At 32.4% G+C, this 15,881-nt stretch overlaps 1 protein-coding gene across 1 annotated transcript; it reads right to left on the reverse strand.

Annotated features, from left to right (window-relative positions):
• Positions 1–4,256: 4,256 nt before the first annotated feature.
• Positions 4,257–15,778, reverse strand: LOC121391733 (60S ribosomal protein L4-B-like; the record flags this gene model as incomplete). Its single annotated transcript, XM_041523260.1, is given in 4 exon segments — positions 4,257–4,419; positions 4,469–4,552; positions 14,847–15,397; positions 15,500–15,778. Coding segments are annotated over 4 exon segments (1,077 nt in total), but the record flags the coding sequence as incomplete, so codon positions are not given.
• Positions 15,779–15,881: the final 103 nt, after the last annotated feature.

Raw genomic sequence — 15,881 nt, forward strand, 5'->3', positions numbered from 1 at the left:
GGAACACATCTGAGTCTCTACATCCATCTAATGGCAGGTAAAAATGATGACCTCTTGTCATGGCCATTTCGAGGAGAAGTAAAAGTTCAGCTCATTAATCGTAGAGATGATCGTGATCACTATGAACAGAATATAGTATTTGATGATTCCTCTAATGTACAAGCTTGTAGTCAAGTTATTAATGGTATTCCAGTTAAAGCTGGTCTAGCAAATAGAGTGGGTGAAGGTAAAGCTCTCTTTATTGGTCAAGACAAACTTCAGACCAATACATCTGACTTTCTAGAAGATGATAGCATTGTAATTTGTATTAAACAAGTAATCGTTCATTCATCACCATCTATAGTACCTTCAACATCAAGTGATCCCTTGCCTGTTCTTGACTTTATAATTGAGAACTTTTCAAAGCGTAAACAATCTAATGAAGAATGCATTAGTAAGCCATTTCATTCTCATGAAAATGGTTACAAATTGTCTCTTTATGTTTATCCCAATGGCAGAGATAAATGGAAAAACAAATATGTCTCCATGTTTGTTCATCTTATGAAAGGTGATAATGACAACAACTTATCATTTCCATTTCGTGGTGATATTCTTGTTCAAATTGTCAACTGGAGAGAGAACAAGAGTCATGCTGAACGACTTGTGGAATTTAATGAAAAGACTGACAGAGAATATGGGGCTCGTGTAACAGGACTGGTTGGTTTTGGTCAGGGATACAGTATCGAGGATGTGGATTTCCAAACTTTTATCACATAAGTTTTTAAAGTTTGATGAATCACGTAATACTCAGTATGTTAGTGATGATGATACTCTACATGTTAGAATAATGAAAGTAACACTTACTACTTGAGTAAAAGACAATTTACATAATGATCAACATATAATGTCTAATACAATAACCAACTTTTTCCGTTTATATATTATATTGTTTAGTTATTTAGCTTGAATTTTCTTTTGTTTATTAGTGTTACAATTATAATTGTTTTATTAAGACAGACATGTTCCTTTAATCAAGTGCAATATAAGATATAACTCCACTTTATACACCATGTCATCAGATCACAAGACTGGGAGTCATTAGTGCCTATATCAAAATCATATTGATATTCATAGTTCATACAAAGCAGTCATTCTACTGCATTACATTTTATTGTGTATATTGCATTGAAACACTAGTGTTGTTAACCTTCTATACATATACTAACTAGTAATATAACTAGTGATTATTATCTGTAATGTGTATGGTCTATTAAGACAAAACCATTGATATATAGTTAGCAGTTCTTGATGTTGTATTTCAACATGAGAATTACTACAGAGACAACAATGATAGGAGAGAGAGAGAGAGAGACAATTATATAACAAGTGATAATAAAAGACTGACAGAGAGTATGGGGCTCGTGTAACAGGGACTAGTTGGGTTTTTGTCAGGGGTACAGTATCGAGGATGTGGATTTCGAACTTTTTATCACATAAGTTTTTAAAGTTTGATAAATCACAAAAATACACAGTATGTTAGTGATGATGATACTCTACATGTTAGAATAATGAAAATAACACTTACTATTTGAGTAAAAGAGAATTTCACATAACAGTCAGCATAAAATAATGTCTATTACAATAACTAACTTTTTTCCTATTATATATTATATTGTTTTGTTATAGTTTTTCTTATGCTTATTAGTATTATAACAATTTTATTGAGACAGACATGTGACAGCCCATACTGCCCTGATTGAAGCTACTTGTGATACAATAGCAATTGATGACCATTCTAGATGAATGACCTGTAGCCAGTCTCTGCCCATGAGGCAGGGGGTTCCATCAATCAAGTATGACTTGAGCTATAACTCTACTTCCTATATCACATCATCAGATCACAAGACTAAGATCAATCAGTGCCTTTATCAAGATTATATTGATATTCATAGTTCATACAAAGCAGTCATTCTACTGTAATACATTTTATTGTGAATATTGCTTTAAAACACTATAGTCTTCTATACATATAATAACTAGTAATATAACTAGTGATTATTATCTGTAATGTGTATGGTCTATTAAGACAAAACCATTGATATATAGTTAACAGTTCTTGATGTTGTATTTCAACATGAGGATTACTACAGAGACAACAAGAGAGAGAGAGACAATTATATAACAACTGATCATGTGACATACTTTGAGTACTAGATTAGTAGAGCGCCAACAAGGTACATAATATTATAGCAGTAAATGATAATAACATTATCCTCACATAATAGCACACAACTAATGTTCAATGAGATTATCAATAGTCATTGATCTCAGGTAATTATTTTATGTGATATTTATGATTTATTGTGTGTACTATATTATATATAATGTTCATTGTGTGGTTTACACATTATCTCTTTGGATTTAAGAAAGGAAATAAAATAAGGAGTAAAAATGAAGTTTAGGGTGATCATGTTTCGCCATTTCTCCTTCCCAAAGGACAGAATTACTATAAAGAGATTACCAGGCCTTGCAATAAAATTACAGAGTTGCTAAAAGTAATATGCAATACATTACTTTGAAATGTATATTTAAAAACATATTCAAGAGCACTCATTCATTCATAATAGTTGAGATCTACTGAGTATCTTGTTTAGCTTTCTTCTCTTCCAATCGTTTCTGTTGTATCAGATATTGATGATGTTTAAATGTCTGCCTGTAAGGATTAAGACCAATCATGACTTGTGAATATCATATTGTTGTTGTATCGCTGAAATACTCCTACATGACTCAAAACCAGTTTTAAACAGTTCAAATATACCATACAACTTATGTTCTCTATGACAGACTGACTAGTTTTTTCCCAGTAAATAGATTTAAGATTTATAAAAATTAAAGAAAAGATGTTGTGTTGCCCAAATTCCCAGTAAATTTATAAAAAAATATAAAAAATCAAAAAAAAAAACCCTTGTGTGTTGCCCAAACGATTCCTACTCGCTCACCCACTCAGGCTTCCACTTAGGCTCCAGGATTCCCTGCTATTGCTAGCTGGGACCGCCACCTGGCTTGGTAACCCTCGTCTTCGCGAGGTAATCCTGGCTGGAGCATCGCCCTAACTTAAAACCAGCCGTACGGGATTCCAGCTCTTAGGGAATGTCGCATTCAGGAACCGGGAACTACAAATACACCAGCCTCTTCTCGTTTAAAGGGAGACTACCAGCCCTATCCTAGTCGGCCTTTCGGATACTCCGTAGAGTATGCTGGTAACCATCTCAGAGGTCTGATGCATTGCAGAACGCTGGCCCACAACACACTGGCACTTATGACTGTTTCAGTTTCTTTATATATGTACGTCAGATTTTGTCTTCATGTTCTTGTGGGGCGCGTTGGTGTAGCGCTATGAATCTCATTAACGATACTTGTGACTATGGTCATAAACGTTAATAAACTAAAGAGGTTGTTTAAATAAATAACCATTTCAATAAATTACAACACTACTACTAATTATAATTATAATTTTTTATTATTATTTAATTTTATAGACACCACAAAAAAGAAACAATCTCATTAATTGTAAGTTAAATTCTTTTAAAACTTTGAAATCCAACAAAATCATTATCTGAGAAATTTCTAAGTTTATCAATGAGATTACTTAATGTACTATAAACATAACTATAATTGTATAAACCCTGAGGTATAATTGTTTATATATTGAATTATATATAACACATTTTTATGTTATAATAAGACAAAACAATAATACTGTTATTGATGTTGCATTTCAACATGAGGAATACTACAGAGACAACAATGATAGGAGAGAGAGAGAGACAATTATATAACAAGTGATCATGTGACATACTTGATTACTTCATTAATATTAACATTAGAGCACTAACAAGGTACATAAGCAGTAAATGACAATAACATTATCCTCAGGTACACAACTAATGTTCAATGACATCATCAATATTGTCAATGATCACAGGTAATTATTAATGTGATATTTATGATTTCTTGTGTGTACTATATACAATGTTCATTGTTTGGTTTATCCTTTGACTTGAGAGAAGAAATAAAATGAAAATAAGCAGTAAAAATGAAGTTTAGGGTAATCATGTCTCTGCCATTTCTCCTTCCAAAGGACAGAATTACTATGAGAGAATACCAGGCCTTGCAATAAAACTAGATTTGCTAAAAGTACTATGCAATACATTACTCTGAAATGTATATTTAAAACATATTCAAGAGCATTCATTCATAACAGTTGAGGTCTACTATTAAAATTGAGTGTCCTGTTTAGCTTTCTTCTCTTTCAATCGTTTCTGTTGTATCAGATATTGATGACGTTTAAATGTCTGCCAGTAAGGATTAAGACGAATCATGACTTGTGAATTCTTTAGAGGGTTCTTCTTAATAGGAGCACGTCGAGATCGTCTGGGACTAGAGAGAAGAGAGTGAGTAAGCAAGTACAGTTATAAGAAATATTTACCCTTTACGTCTGAGCTGTTTCTGGACTTCTTCAGAGTTAATAATACGAGCTAAATCACTGTTTGTCATTGTGTGACGAGGTAACCTGTATAGGAGGAACAAAAAAGACAAAATATTATTAATTATTAATATATAAAACAAAAAATTATGAACTAAACAATGGGTCCAGCATAACAATACTTACTTGTAATTTTTCTTGCATTTTGATAGCTTGTTAAATGTTCCATAAATTCGATCTAATTTCTCAAAGGCACTCTTTGTCCAAATACAAAATCGTCCCATGTGACCTCCAGGAGCAAGTCGTAACAAATTCACTTTATTCACATTTAGCAGCTCCACTCCAAGAAGATTATTAGAAACATTGAATTACTGTCATTATTGATACATCATATGTGATATAGGTTAAAACACAGAAGTATACCTATGAAAAGCCTATGTCGCTAGTGTTGCTAGGTACTGTTTTGGTCAATAATGATGTTGTATGGAGTGACTCTCCTCTGTTGTATCCATGTATAGACTGTTGTAGTCCATGTATCATCTTGTTGAACTCCACATAACTACTGAGCTATATAGATCACTTTATATATATATATATATATACTGTGTAGTAGGAGAATGACTGACCTTAGAACAACGTAGGAAACTGACTTCACTCTCAATGTGTCTTTACTGCAAACGAGCTCTATCCTAATTATTTTGGCTTACTGAGCATGCGCAAATTGATAGCTTTCAGGACCTCGCCCCTTATACACCCTTTCATTTCAGTTGACACATTCCTGGCCTCACATTCTACGTCATAGAGACTCCAAACGCTCCTAAATGGCTTTCAACACTGAAACTGAGGCTATCACAAGCTACAGACGAACTGTTAATGATGTTTTCGTCTCACAGTATCATAGAATCCGCTCTGTACTGAAGGGAAGCATGGAGGATTTTGCTAGCAGAGCACATTCAAAGCGGCTTACATCCTCACCAAATATGAAATTTGCTAGTATATTTAAACAGTTCAGAACTGGTTTTGAGTGGTGCAGGAGTATTTCAGAGATACAACAACGATATGAACGTTTTATTGATATTCTTCTAGACATTGGTGGACCAGTGGGAGATGCTGGGAAAGAAATTGAAGAAAAGCTATCAAGTTTAACTGGTAAATGTTTGTGATACAATAATGTACGTAATATTATAACTAATGTTAGTTCCTTGTCATTCTCTACAAGAAGGAGCGTCTTCCTTTGAACCACCCTAATCAAGAGAATACTTCTGATGATCAATGGCAACCTTATGACAGTATGTAACTTATTATGATTTATATAATATATGTGTGTTTTGTAGCATTACTAAATGATAATAAATGTTCCTTTCCTATAATAAGTGACCAGTACACATTAGCTGGCTTACCAAATGTTAAAGCTTATGATATCAATGAATATATAATATTATAAGAGTACAGTTGACCAGAACAGAGTGTTCCCATTTCTATATATTATACAACTATGACATGACATGACATTCACAAATATGCATGTGTGTGAGATAAATATGGTATTATTGACATGTATAACTGTAATATATGATATTTGTGAACTGTTGTACGCATGGCAGAATGTAATAGTATATGCTAATGTATCATAGCAAGAGAATAATGTATTAATAATAAACATCACTGACTGTATATATTCTATATTTAAATGAGTAAGCTTAGAAGTTAAAATATTATCTGTTAATAACTAGTTATGAAGAAAATAACTTTATGAATATTTGACATTAACCAAACAGATCATGTTGACAAAATAGAGTCTTTTGTAAAATGTGAATTATTGATCTTTGTTATTTTGATTTTGTCTTAACTTTTGAATAATAAAAGTTAACTGAAAGATTTTATTAACATGAGAATATTGATAAGTCATACAATATGGTATAGTTTAAACACAGAAGTATACTAATATATATGACTTGTCATGTAGTGTACTATATTAGTAAACATTTCTCTAAAGTAATCTGTTACTAGTGTTAATAAAATCATTCATATGACTCAGTTTGGGGTAATACTGAGAACTTAGTATTCATGAGATGTTACATTCCTGTGTATGGAGATAAAGTATATTTATATGCTTTGTTTTGTACAGCAATGTTGTTTTAATAGCTATACTTATATTCATTAAAATAAACAAACATCAATGACACTATCCAATTGTTAAAGTCAATATGATTTTTGCCATTTTTGGGTTGTTATTATTGACAAGTTATTGAAATTATTGTAGTGAGAAATTGCTGTATAATACTGATTCCCACAAAAACAATACATAATGACATGATATTTGGTTATATATGAGGTCAGGAGCATGTTAAAAATGGGAGAACAAGAACTTGAGATCTCTACTATAGGTGAAGCTTGCCATTGACTATGTTAATGTGTTCATATACTCTAGACTACAGATTGTGAAATACAAGTCACAAACAATAGAATACATAATAATTTATGAACACATTGTTAACATAGTCAATGCCAGCAAGATTTAACTCTATTAAGTGATTGTAGATATGTAATAAACAGAATGTAGTCAATCCCTTCTCTATATAATGTATCAATATACCAGTACATTAGCTATATACCTTGTAATGAGTTAGAAAATGGACCAATGATTGTGATCACACATGTATGAGGGCAGAGTCACTGTGTATGCATATAATTATAGATTGTATAGACAAGGTTATGTAATTTATACAATCTATAATACAACTCTTCAAGCCCCACCTGACATAAACAGCTTTTTGCAATGACTGTTGGAGGAGATGTAGCATGTTTTGATGGTATTTTAAATAAAAGACCAACTTTGGCTGAATTATGGGAAAATGTCAGAGTTGATGCTAATAAGTGGTACAAGTTTGGTGCACCTCTTGACCTAGGCACTAATAAGTTAGATAATATCAAGCAACAATACAATGAGAGTGATATTTAATTTTAAAGATATTCCAATTGTGGTTTTTGCATGGACTTGTGTTTATCCCTAACTTGTTTCTTTTCTTTTTGTCATTGTCATGCTTACATCTTTCATTTTTTTAAAAATGTTTTATTACTTGTTTTATTATATTATCATTCCATATAGCTCACTCAAAGGAGAAAATAGAACAAGAAAGTGAAAAAAAGAAAAGAGTAGTTCAAACCCCTTTAAACTACGAATGTGATGACGACAAACTTCAACAATCACAATTAGTCGAGCTAACTGGATGTATAAACGTGATCTGAAATTGGCTATTGAGTCAATCATTCACAACAAATGCATTGATTTAAACAAGCTTTTCGATGAGCATAAAGTTTCGGTTATGAACACAAGTGAGAGGTTTCTCAAAAATGAACAAGTTGATCTCGAAACTCAATTGACAAATGTACATGACCAACATCATCTAAACATTCACATTAAGTTACGTATGCAGAAAAATTGTACTCCAAATCTTGTACAACGTAAACTTATAGAACATTTAGCTTTTTTTAGAGCTTTGTACAACAATATTGATCCAGGCTCAGATAGTGTCAAAATTGAATTGGAAGCTAATTATCTCATAGCTTTTGTTCAAGGCAAGCCACAGTTTCTGCACCTTGTCGGTATTTTTCATCTAGTAATTAATGATGTAACCATTTTGAAAGAAAAAGAGAACATTAACTTTAGCTTTGATTCTGCCTTACTTGAAGCAGCTAAAGTTGGTCATATTGAAGCAACTCAAGTTTTACTTGAGTTTGGAGCTAACATTGATGTTGCTCTTAATGAAGCAAAAAAAGCTGAGAACAGCAGTGCAGTTGAATTTCTTTCTAAATGGGGAAATCCACCAACTCCAAACACCTGTATTGGTAAGGTTTTACATAGCCATTGTGATTATAATTTATAATTTATACATAATACATTTAGATATCAGTCAATTAGATGAGATACTGCAAATACTGAAAAAAAGTAATTTCTCTCCACAAAGCTGGTTTTCTCTTGGACTTAATCTCGGTCTTTCGAAACCAAGATTAAATTATATTGAAGCAGAGCACAATAAAAATGCATCTCAATGTCTACAAGAGTGCTTATCTCAATGGTTGAGTAAAGCTGACAAAGTGATTGAGAAAGGAGAACCAACATGGGACTCATTAGCTAGTGCTCTGAGGAATATTGGAGAAGTTGCTGCTGCTGAAAGCATTGAAATAAGTAAGAAGTTTATAATTTATAATATATTTTAACTTTTCTTTGTATTAAACAGAAATAGAACTTTCCCATCAAGCCTGTCAAATATTATTAAAACATTATGAAAAGCTTAGACAGCTTGTTCTTCCTGTGGAGATATTATATACAGAGGAAGTCATATCTAAGGAGATATTTCATGAAATAAATAGATCAGGAGGTGTACTAGTCAATGATCAATTTAATGCACTATGTTCTATAGTGTCTGAGGACACTGAACAATTAAAACTATTTGCTAGTGTCTTACTTCAATCAAAAGAAACAACACCTGTAGCTGAGTTTATGCTCCATGAATTAAGTAAGTAATAAGTGAACTTCATAGATCAAAATATGTTATATTTTATAGAATTATTTACTATACTACATCAATCTCAAATATCAGATATGTCTTCTATAAATGACCAAAAGACAGGAAAAGGTTTGTATTTACAACCTTTTAAAATTTTATTATGTTTAATAATACAGAAACTACTTTTGATCAAATGCGAAAATCTTTTGGTATTCTTTTTAACACTATTGCTTGTCTCATTGAAGATAAAGTCCCTTCACTTAAGACCTCAAAACTTATCTTCACATGTATTATAATGAACTGAGGCTTCAATTGGAATATGCTGAATCCTTTGAAGGAATCATGCTTATCATTAAAGACAAATGCACCATTATTGATATCGACTGCCTACAAACTGTTGTAAATCACTTTAATATTGAAGAAGCCAAAGATCATATAACAGATTATCAACAAGCAATTGAAGAATTCTGTGAAGAGACTAAACTTAATGTTTGTTATAATGAGTGTTTCAATTCAACTAATTCTTCTCTTCTCAAATGTGAGACAATTGAGTTTGTTCTAGAGTGGAATGGAGATGAACACTCACTTAATGACATCAAAGTTTTGTTACAAAGGCCTTTCAAGAGATGGCTAATAGAATTCAAGTTCGATACATCAAAGAAGGCATTATTGTAACCTGCTATGCTCCACAACATATAATGAATATTCTACTGATGGAAACAGCGAAGATTCTTGACCAATTGAGGGGGAATGGATTAATGAAATTAACTATTGGCCATCATATTGTTTATGATGTCTATGCTAGAGATAAGGTAAGAAATGAGTAGTACTAGATAATATGTGTGTATGTTGATATATAGGAGGTGAGAGAGCTTGAGAAGGAAAATGCTCTACTCAAAGAAAAGTTGAACTCCAGTAAACAAGAAGAGGGAAAAGATGTAAATAATGTTTAAAGGTAAGTTGAATGTATCTTTGAATATAAGTAATAATATCACATTTAAAATAATAGTTACTAGTGATGAAGAATTAGAACCTGTTAAATATAAGAGAAAGGAAGAGGAAAAGAATACACTAAAAGAAGTGGAAGGTAAAATAAAGGAGTACAGAAATAATATATATAATTTATATGATGATTAGTATAATTCCATATGTATAATGTAATATTTCCTCTCTTCTATGTACTATAGTATCTAGTAGTATGGACAGACATGATCTGGTTGAGTCTTTGTCAGGTAAATACAGTGTGAATTATAATACAATCATATATTAACTGTGTACAGAGAAGCTAAAACTATTGGAGAGAATGAATAAGGCAAAGACCTTAGAGATTGAGAAGTTATCCAGACAGAATAAAGAAGGTAATCTATAATACTGTTAGTGGTACATACCATATATGGTTATGTTCTATAGCTACTGATAAAGTATTAGTAGAGAAACAAGAAGAGATTGTGATACTTCAAGAAAAGATAACAAGACTAAATTTACAACTAATAGAGAAAAAAGGTGAGCTATAATATTTTTATATTACACTATGTACAAAACATGTATTTATTTGTAACTACTGAACATACCATATATATGGTATGTTCAGTAGTTCTAAAACAAACACGATAAGATAAATAAGTTAATGAATAAATCACTATTGATATAAATAGAGGACAAACTTAAGATGAAGCAATTAAAAATCAGACAAATGAAACAAAAAATTGAGTATTTGCTTTAACTGGTAGCTCTAATAATACATTTCTTTGTTACAGGTTCACGAGTACCATTACTGTATGATGGTTGGAAAGCAGAGTTACAGAGTCCACCAGTTCAAACTGTTATGTCTAATTTTAACTATTACAAGAATAGTGATGAAGAGTGGTATAGTCCTAGTTTTTCTCTCTCATAGTAATGGCTATCAAATGTGTGTTCGTATAGCAGCTAATGGTGAAGATGAGGGACAAGGAACACATCTGAGTCTCTATATCCATCTAATGGCAGGTAAAAATGATGACAAGTTGTCATGGCCATTTCGAGGAGAAGTAAACATTCAACTCATTAATCATAGGGATGATCATGATCACTATGAACAGAATATAGTGTTTGATGATTCCTCTAATGTACAAGCTTGTAGTCGAGTTATTAATGGTATTCCAGTCAAAGCTGGTCTAGCAAATAGAGTAGGTGAAGGTAAAGCTCTCTTTATTGGTCAAGACAAACTTCAGACCAGTACATCTGACTTTGTATGTGACAGTATTAAAATATGTATTAAACAAGTAATCGTTCATTCATCACCACCTACAGTACCTTCAACATTGACTGATCCCTTGCCTATTATTCATGACTTTGTAATTGAGAACTTTTCAAAGCGTAAACAATCTAATGAAGAATGCATCAGTGAATCATTTTATTCTGATGAGAATGGTTATGAAATGTCTCTTTTAGTTTATCCCAATGGCAGAGATAAATGGAAAAACAAATATGTCTCCATGTTTGTTCATCTCATGAAAGGTGAAAATGACAACAAACTAACCTTTCCATTTCGTGGTGATATTCTTGTTCAAATTGTAAACCTGAGGGAGAACAAGAGTCATATTGAACGACTTGTGGAATTTAATGAAAAGACTGACCCAAGAGAAGTATATGGGGCTCGTGTAACAGGACTGGCTGCATTGTTGTCAGGGAGACAGTATCGAGGATATGGATTTCCAAGTTTTTTTATCTCACAAGTTTTTGGAGTTTGATAAATCACGTAATACACAGTATGTTAGTGATGATGATACTCTACATGTTAGGATAATGAAAATAACACTTACTACTTGAGTAAAAGACAATTCATATAACAGTCAACATATAATAACATCTAATACAGTAACTAACTTTTTCCTTTTATATATTCTATTGTTTAGTTATTTGGTTGAAGTTTTTCTTATGCTTATTAGTATTATATAATTGTTTTATTGAGATATAAATGTTTTATCAGTCAAACATGACCTGTGCTATAACTCTACTTCATATACCACATCATCAGATCACAAGACTGAGACCATGAGTGCCTATGTCAAGATCACTTTGATATTCATAGTTCGTACAAAGCAGTCATTCCACTGTAATGATACTGGTCATATTGAAACATTTTATTGTAAATATTGCATTGAAGCACTAGTGTTGTTAACCTTCTATACATATAATAACTAGTAATATAACTAGTGATTATTACCTGTAATGTGTATGGTCTATTAAGACAAAAAACCATTGATATATAGTTAACAGTTCTTGATGTTGTATTTCAACATGAGAATTACTACAGAGACAACAATGATAGGAGAGAGAGAGAGACAATTATATAACAACTGATCATGTGACACACTTTGAGTACTAGATTAGTAGAGCGCCAACAAGGTACATAAAGTTATATCAGTAAATGACAATAACATCATCCTCACATATAGCACACAACTAATGTTCAATGAGATTATCAATATTCATTGATCTCAGGTAATTATTCTATGTGATATTTATGATTTATTGTGTGTACTATATTATATATAATGTTCATTGTGTGGTTTATACATTATCCCTTTGGATTAAGAAAGGAAATAAAATAAGGAGTAAAAGTGAAGTTTAGGGTGATCATGTCTCCGCCATTTCTCCTTCCCAAAGGACAGAATTACTATAAAGAGAATACCAGGCCTTGCAATAAATTACAGAGTTGCTAAAGTATATGCAATACATTACTTTGAAATGTATATTTAAAAACATATTCAAGAGTATTCATTCATAACAGTTGAGATCTACTGAGTACCTTGTTTAGCTTTCTTCTCTTCCAATCATTTCTGTTGTATCAGATATTGATGATGTTTAAATGTCTGCCTGTAAGGATTAAGACCAATCATGACTTGTGAATATCATATCGTTGTTGTATCACTGAAATACTCCTCCTACATGACTCAAAACCAGTTTTAAACAGTTCAAATATACCATACAACTTATATGTTCTCTATGACAGACTGACTAGTTTTTACCAGTAAGTTAAATAGATTTAAGATTTATAAAAATTAAAGAAAAGATGTTGTGTTGCCCAAATTCCCAGTAAATTTATAAAAAATATTAAAAAATCAAAAAAAAAAAAACCCTTGTGTGTTGCCCAAACGATTCCTACTCGCTCACCCACTCAGGCTTCCACTTAGGCTCCAGGATTCCCTGCTATTGCTAGCTGGGACCGCCACCTGGCTTGGTAACCCTCGTCTTCGCGAGGTAATCCTGGCTGGAGCGTCGCCCTAACTTAAAACCAGCCGTACGGGATTCCAGCTCTTAGGGAATGTCGCATTCAGGAACCGGGAACCACAAATACACCAGCCTCATCTCGTTTAAAGGGAGACTACCAGCCCTATCCTAGTCGGCCTTTCGGATACTCCGTAGAGTATGCTGGTAACCATCTCAGAGGTCTGACGCATTGCAGAACGCTGGCCCACAACACACTGGCACTCATGACTGTTTCAGTTTCTTATATATGTACGTCAGATTTTGTCTTCATGTTCTTGTGGGGCGCGTTGGTGTAGCGCTATGAATCTCATTAATGATACTTGTGACTATGGTCATAAACGTTAATAAACTAAAGAGGTTGTTTAAATAACTAACCATTTCAACAAATTACAACACTACTACTAATTATTATTAACATTATTATTATTTAATTTTATAGACACCACAAAAAGAAACAATCTCATTAATTGTAAGTTAAATTCTTTTAAAACTTTGAAATCCAACTAAACCATTATCTGAGAAATTTCTAAGTTTATCAATGAGATTACTTAATGTACTATGAACATAATTATAATTGTATAAACACTAAGGTATAATTGTTTATATATTGAATTATATCATAAAATATAACGTGTTTTATGTTACAATAAGACAAAACAATTAATACTGTTATTGATGTTGTATTTCAACATGAGGAATACTACAGAGACAACATGATAGGAGAGAGAGACAATTATATAACAAGTGATCATGTGACATACTTGAATACTTCATTAATACTATCATTAGAGCACTAACAAGGTACATAAAAGCAGTAAATGGCAATAACATCATCCTCAGTAATAATAGCAAACAACTAATGTTCAATGACATCATCAATATTGTCAATGATCACAGCTAATTATTAATGTGATATTTATGATTTATTGTGTGTACTATACTATATACAATGTTTATTGTTTGGTTTATCCTTTGACTTGAGAGAAGAAATTAAATGAAAATAAGCAGTAAAAATGAAGTTTAGGGTAATCATGTCTCTGCCATTTCTCCTTCCCAAAGGACAGAATTACTATGAAGAGAATACCAGGCCTTGCAATAAAACTAGATTTGCTAAAAGTACTATGCAATACATTACTCTGAAATGTATATTTAAAAACATATTCAAGAGCATTCATTCATAATAGTTGAGGTCTACTATTAAGATTGAGTGTCCTGTTTAGCTTTCTTCTCTTTCAATCGTTTCTGTTGTATCAGATATTGATGACGTTTAAATGTCTGCCAGTAAGATTAAGACGAATCATGACTTGTGAATTCTTTAGAGGGTTCTTCTTAATAGGGGCACGACGAGATCGTCTGGGACTACAGAGAAGAGAGTGAGTAAACAAGTATAGTTATAAGAAATATTTACCCTTTACGTTTGAGCTGTTTCTGGACTTCTTCAGAGTTAATAATACGAGCTAAATCACTATTTGTCATTGTGTGACGAGGTAACCTGTGTAGGAAGAACAAAAAAGACAAATTATTAATTATTATTAATATATAATAATAATAATACTATTATTAATAAATAAAACAAAAAATTATGAACTAAACAATGGGTCCAGCATAACAATACTTACTTGTAGTTTTTCTTGCATTTTGATAGCTTGTTAAATGTTCCATAAATTCGATCTAATTTCTCAAAGGCACTCTTTGTCCAAATACAAAATCGACCCATGTGACCTCCAGGAGCAAGTCGTAACAAATTCAATTTATTCACATTTAACAGCTCCACTCCAGGAAGATTACGAAAAGCCTTCTTAATTCCACCATCTTTACTGTATATAACCAATGGTCCTTTCTTTTGAAGGTAACGACGATTCCTCATCTTACCCTTCCCAGGACGAATCCTCCTAGTCTGTTTGCTACGATCGACATCTTCATATGCTTTCAATGTCTTCAATAACTTAACAGCTTCCTTAGTTTTGTTCATGTTTTGTATAGAGTCAGTCACTACCAGTGGTATCTCTCCCACTTTACGAATACGATGACCTCGTGCTGTCACTAATGCTGGGAGTGCTGTAGCTGCTAGAGCAGAGCACATGGCGTAACGTCTTTGGTTAAGGTTGACTTTACGATGCCAACGTCGCCAGGTTTTTGTGGGTGCAAACATACGACCTTTACGACACATCTAAAACTAAAGTTAAAGACTACAACAATACATTAATAACTTAGCATTCTATGAAAAACATACATAAACAGTTATCTAACCAGTTTATCTAAGTATGGATACATTTCCAAAAGCTGCTTGACCAGAACGATGAGTACCTCCTCCTCTCACACGAGGGATACGAGCCACAGCACGTCCAGTACCCCAAGACTCAGCACTTGTCTGATGCCCCGCCTTCCTAGATACTGCATAAGGTTGACGTTTGTTCTTAGACATATTGGTATGTACATATTGTAAAATGTCCTGGCGTATGGGGGCCTTGAAAACAGCAGGCATTCCCACCTGAGCACAGGATTTACCCTCCTCATCAAATACTGTAACTAAAGGTCTAGCAGACTAAAGAAAAACAAAAGTAATTTATTTAAATATATTTATAATAATATCCTTACATTAATAAAACAATATTGCTAATATTTTTATAATACAATATAATGTTTATTATTGT

This window comes from Gigantopelta aegis, unplaced genomic scaffold (assembly GCF_016097555.1).
Source record: "Gigantopelta aegis isolate Gae_Host unplaced genomic scaffold, Gae_host_genome ctg2912_pilon_pilon, whole genome shotgun sequence".
NCBI lineage: Eukaryota > Metazoa > Mollusca > Gastropoda > Neomphalida > Peltospiridae > Gigantopelta > Gigantopelta aegis.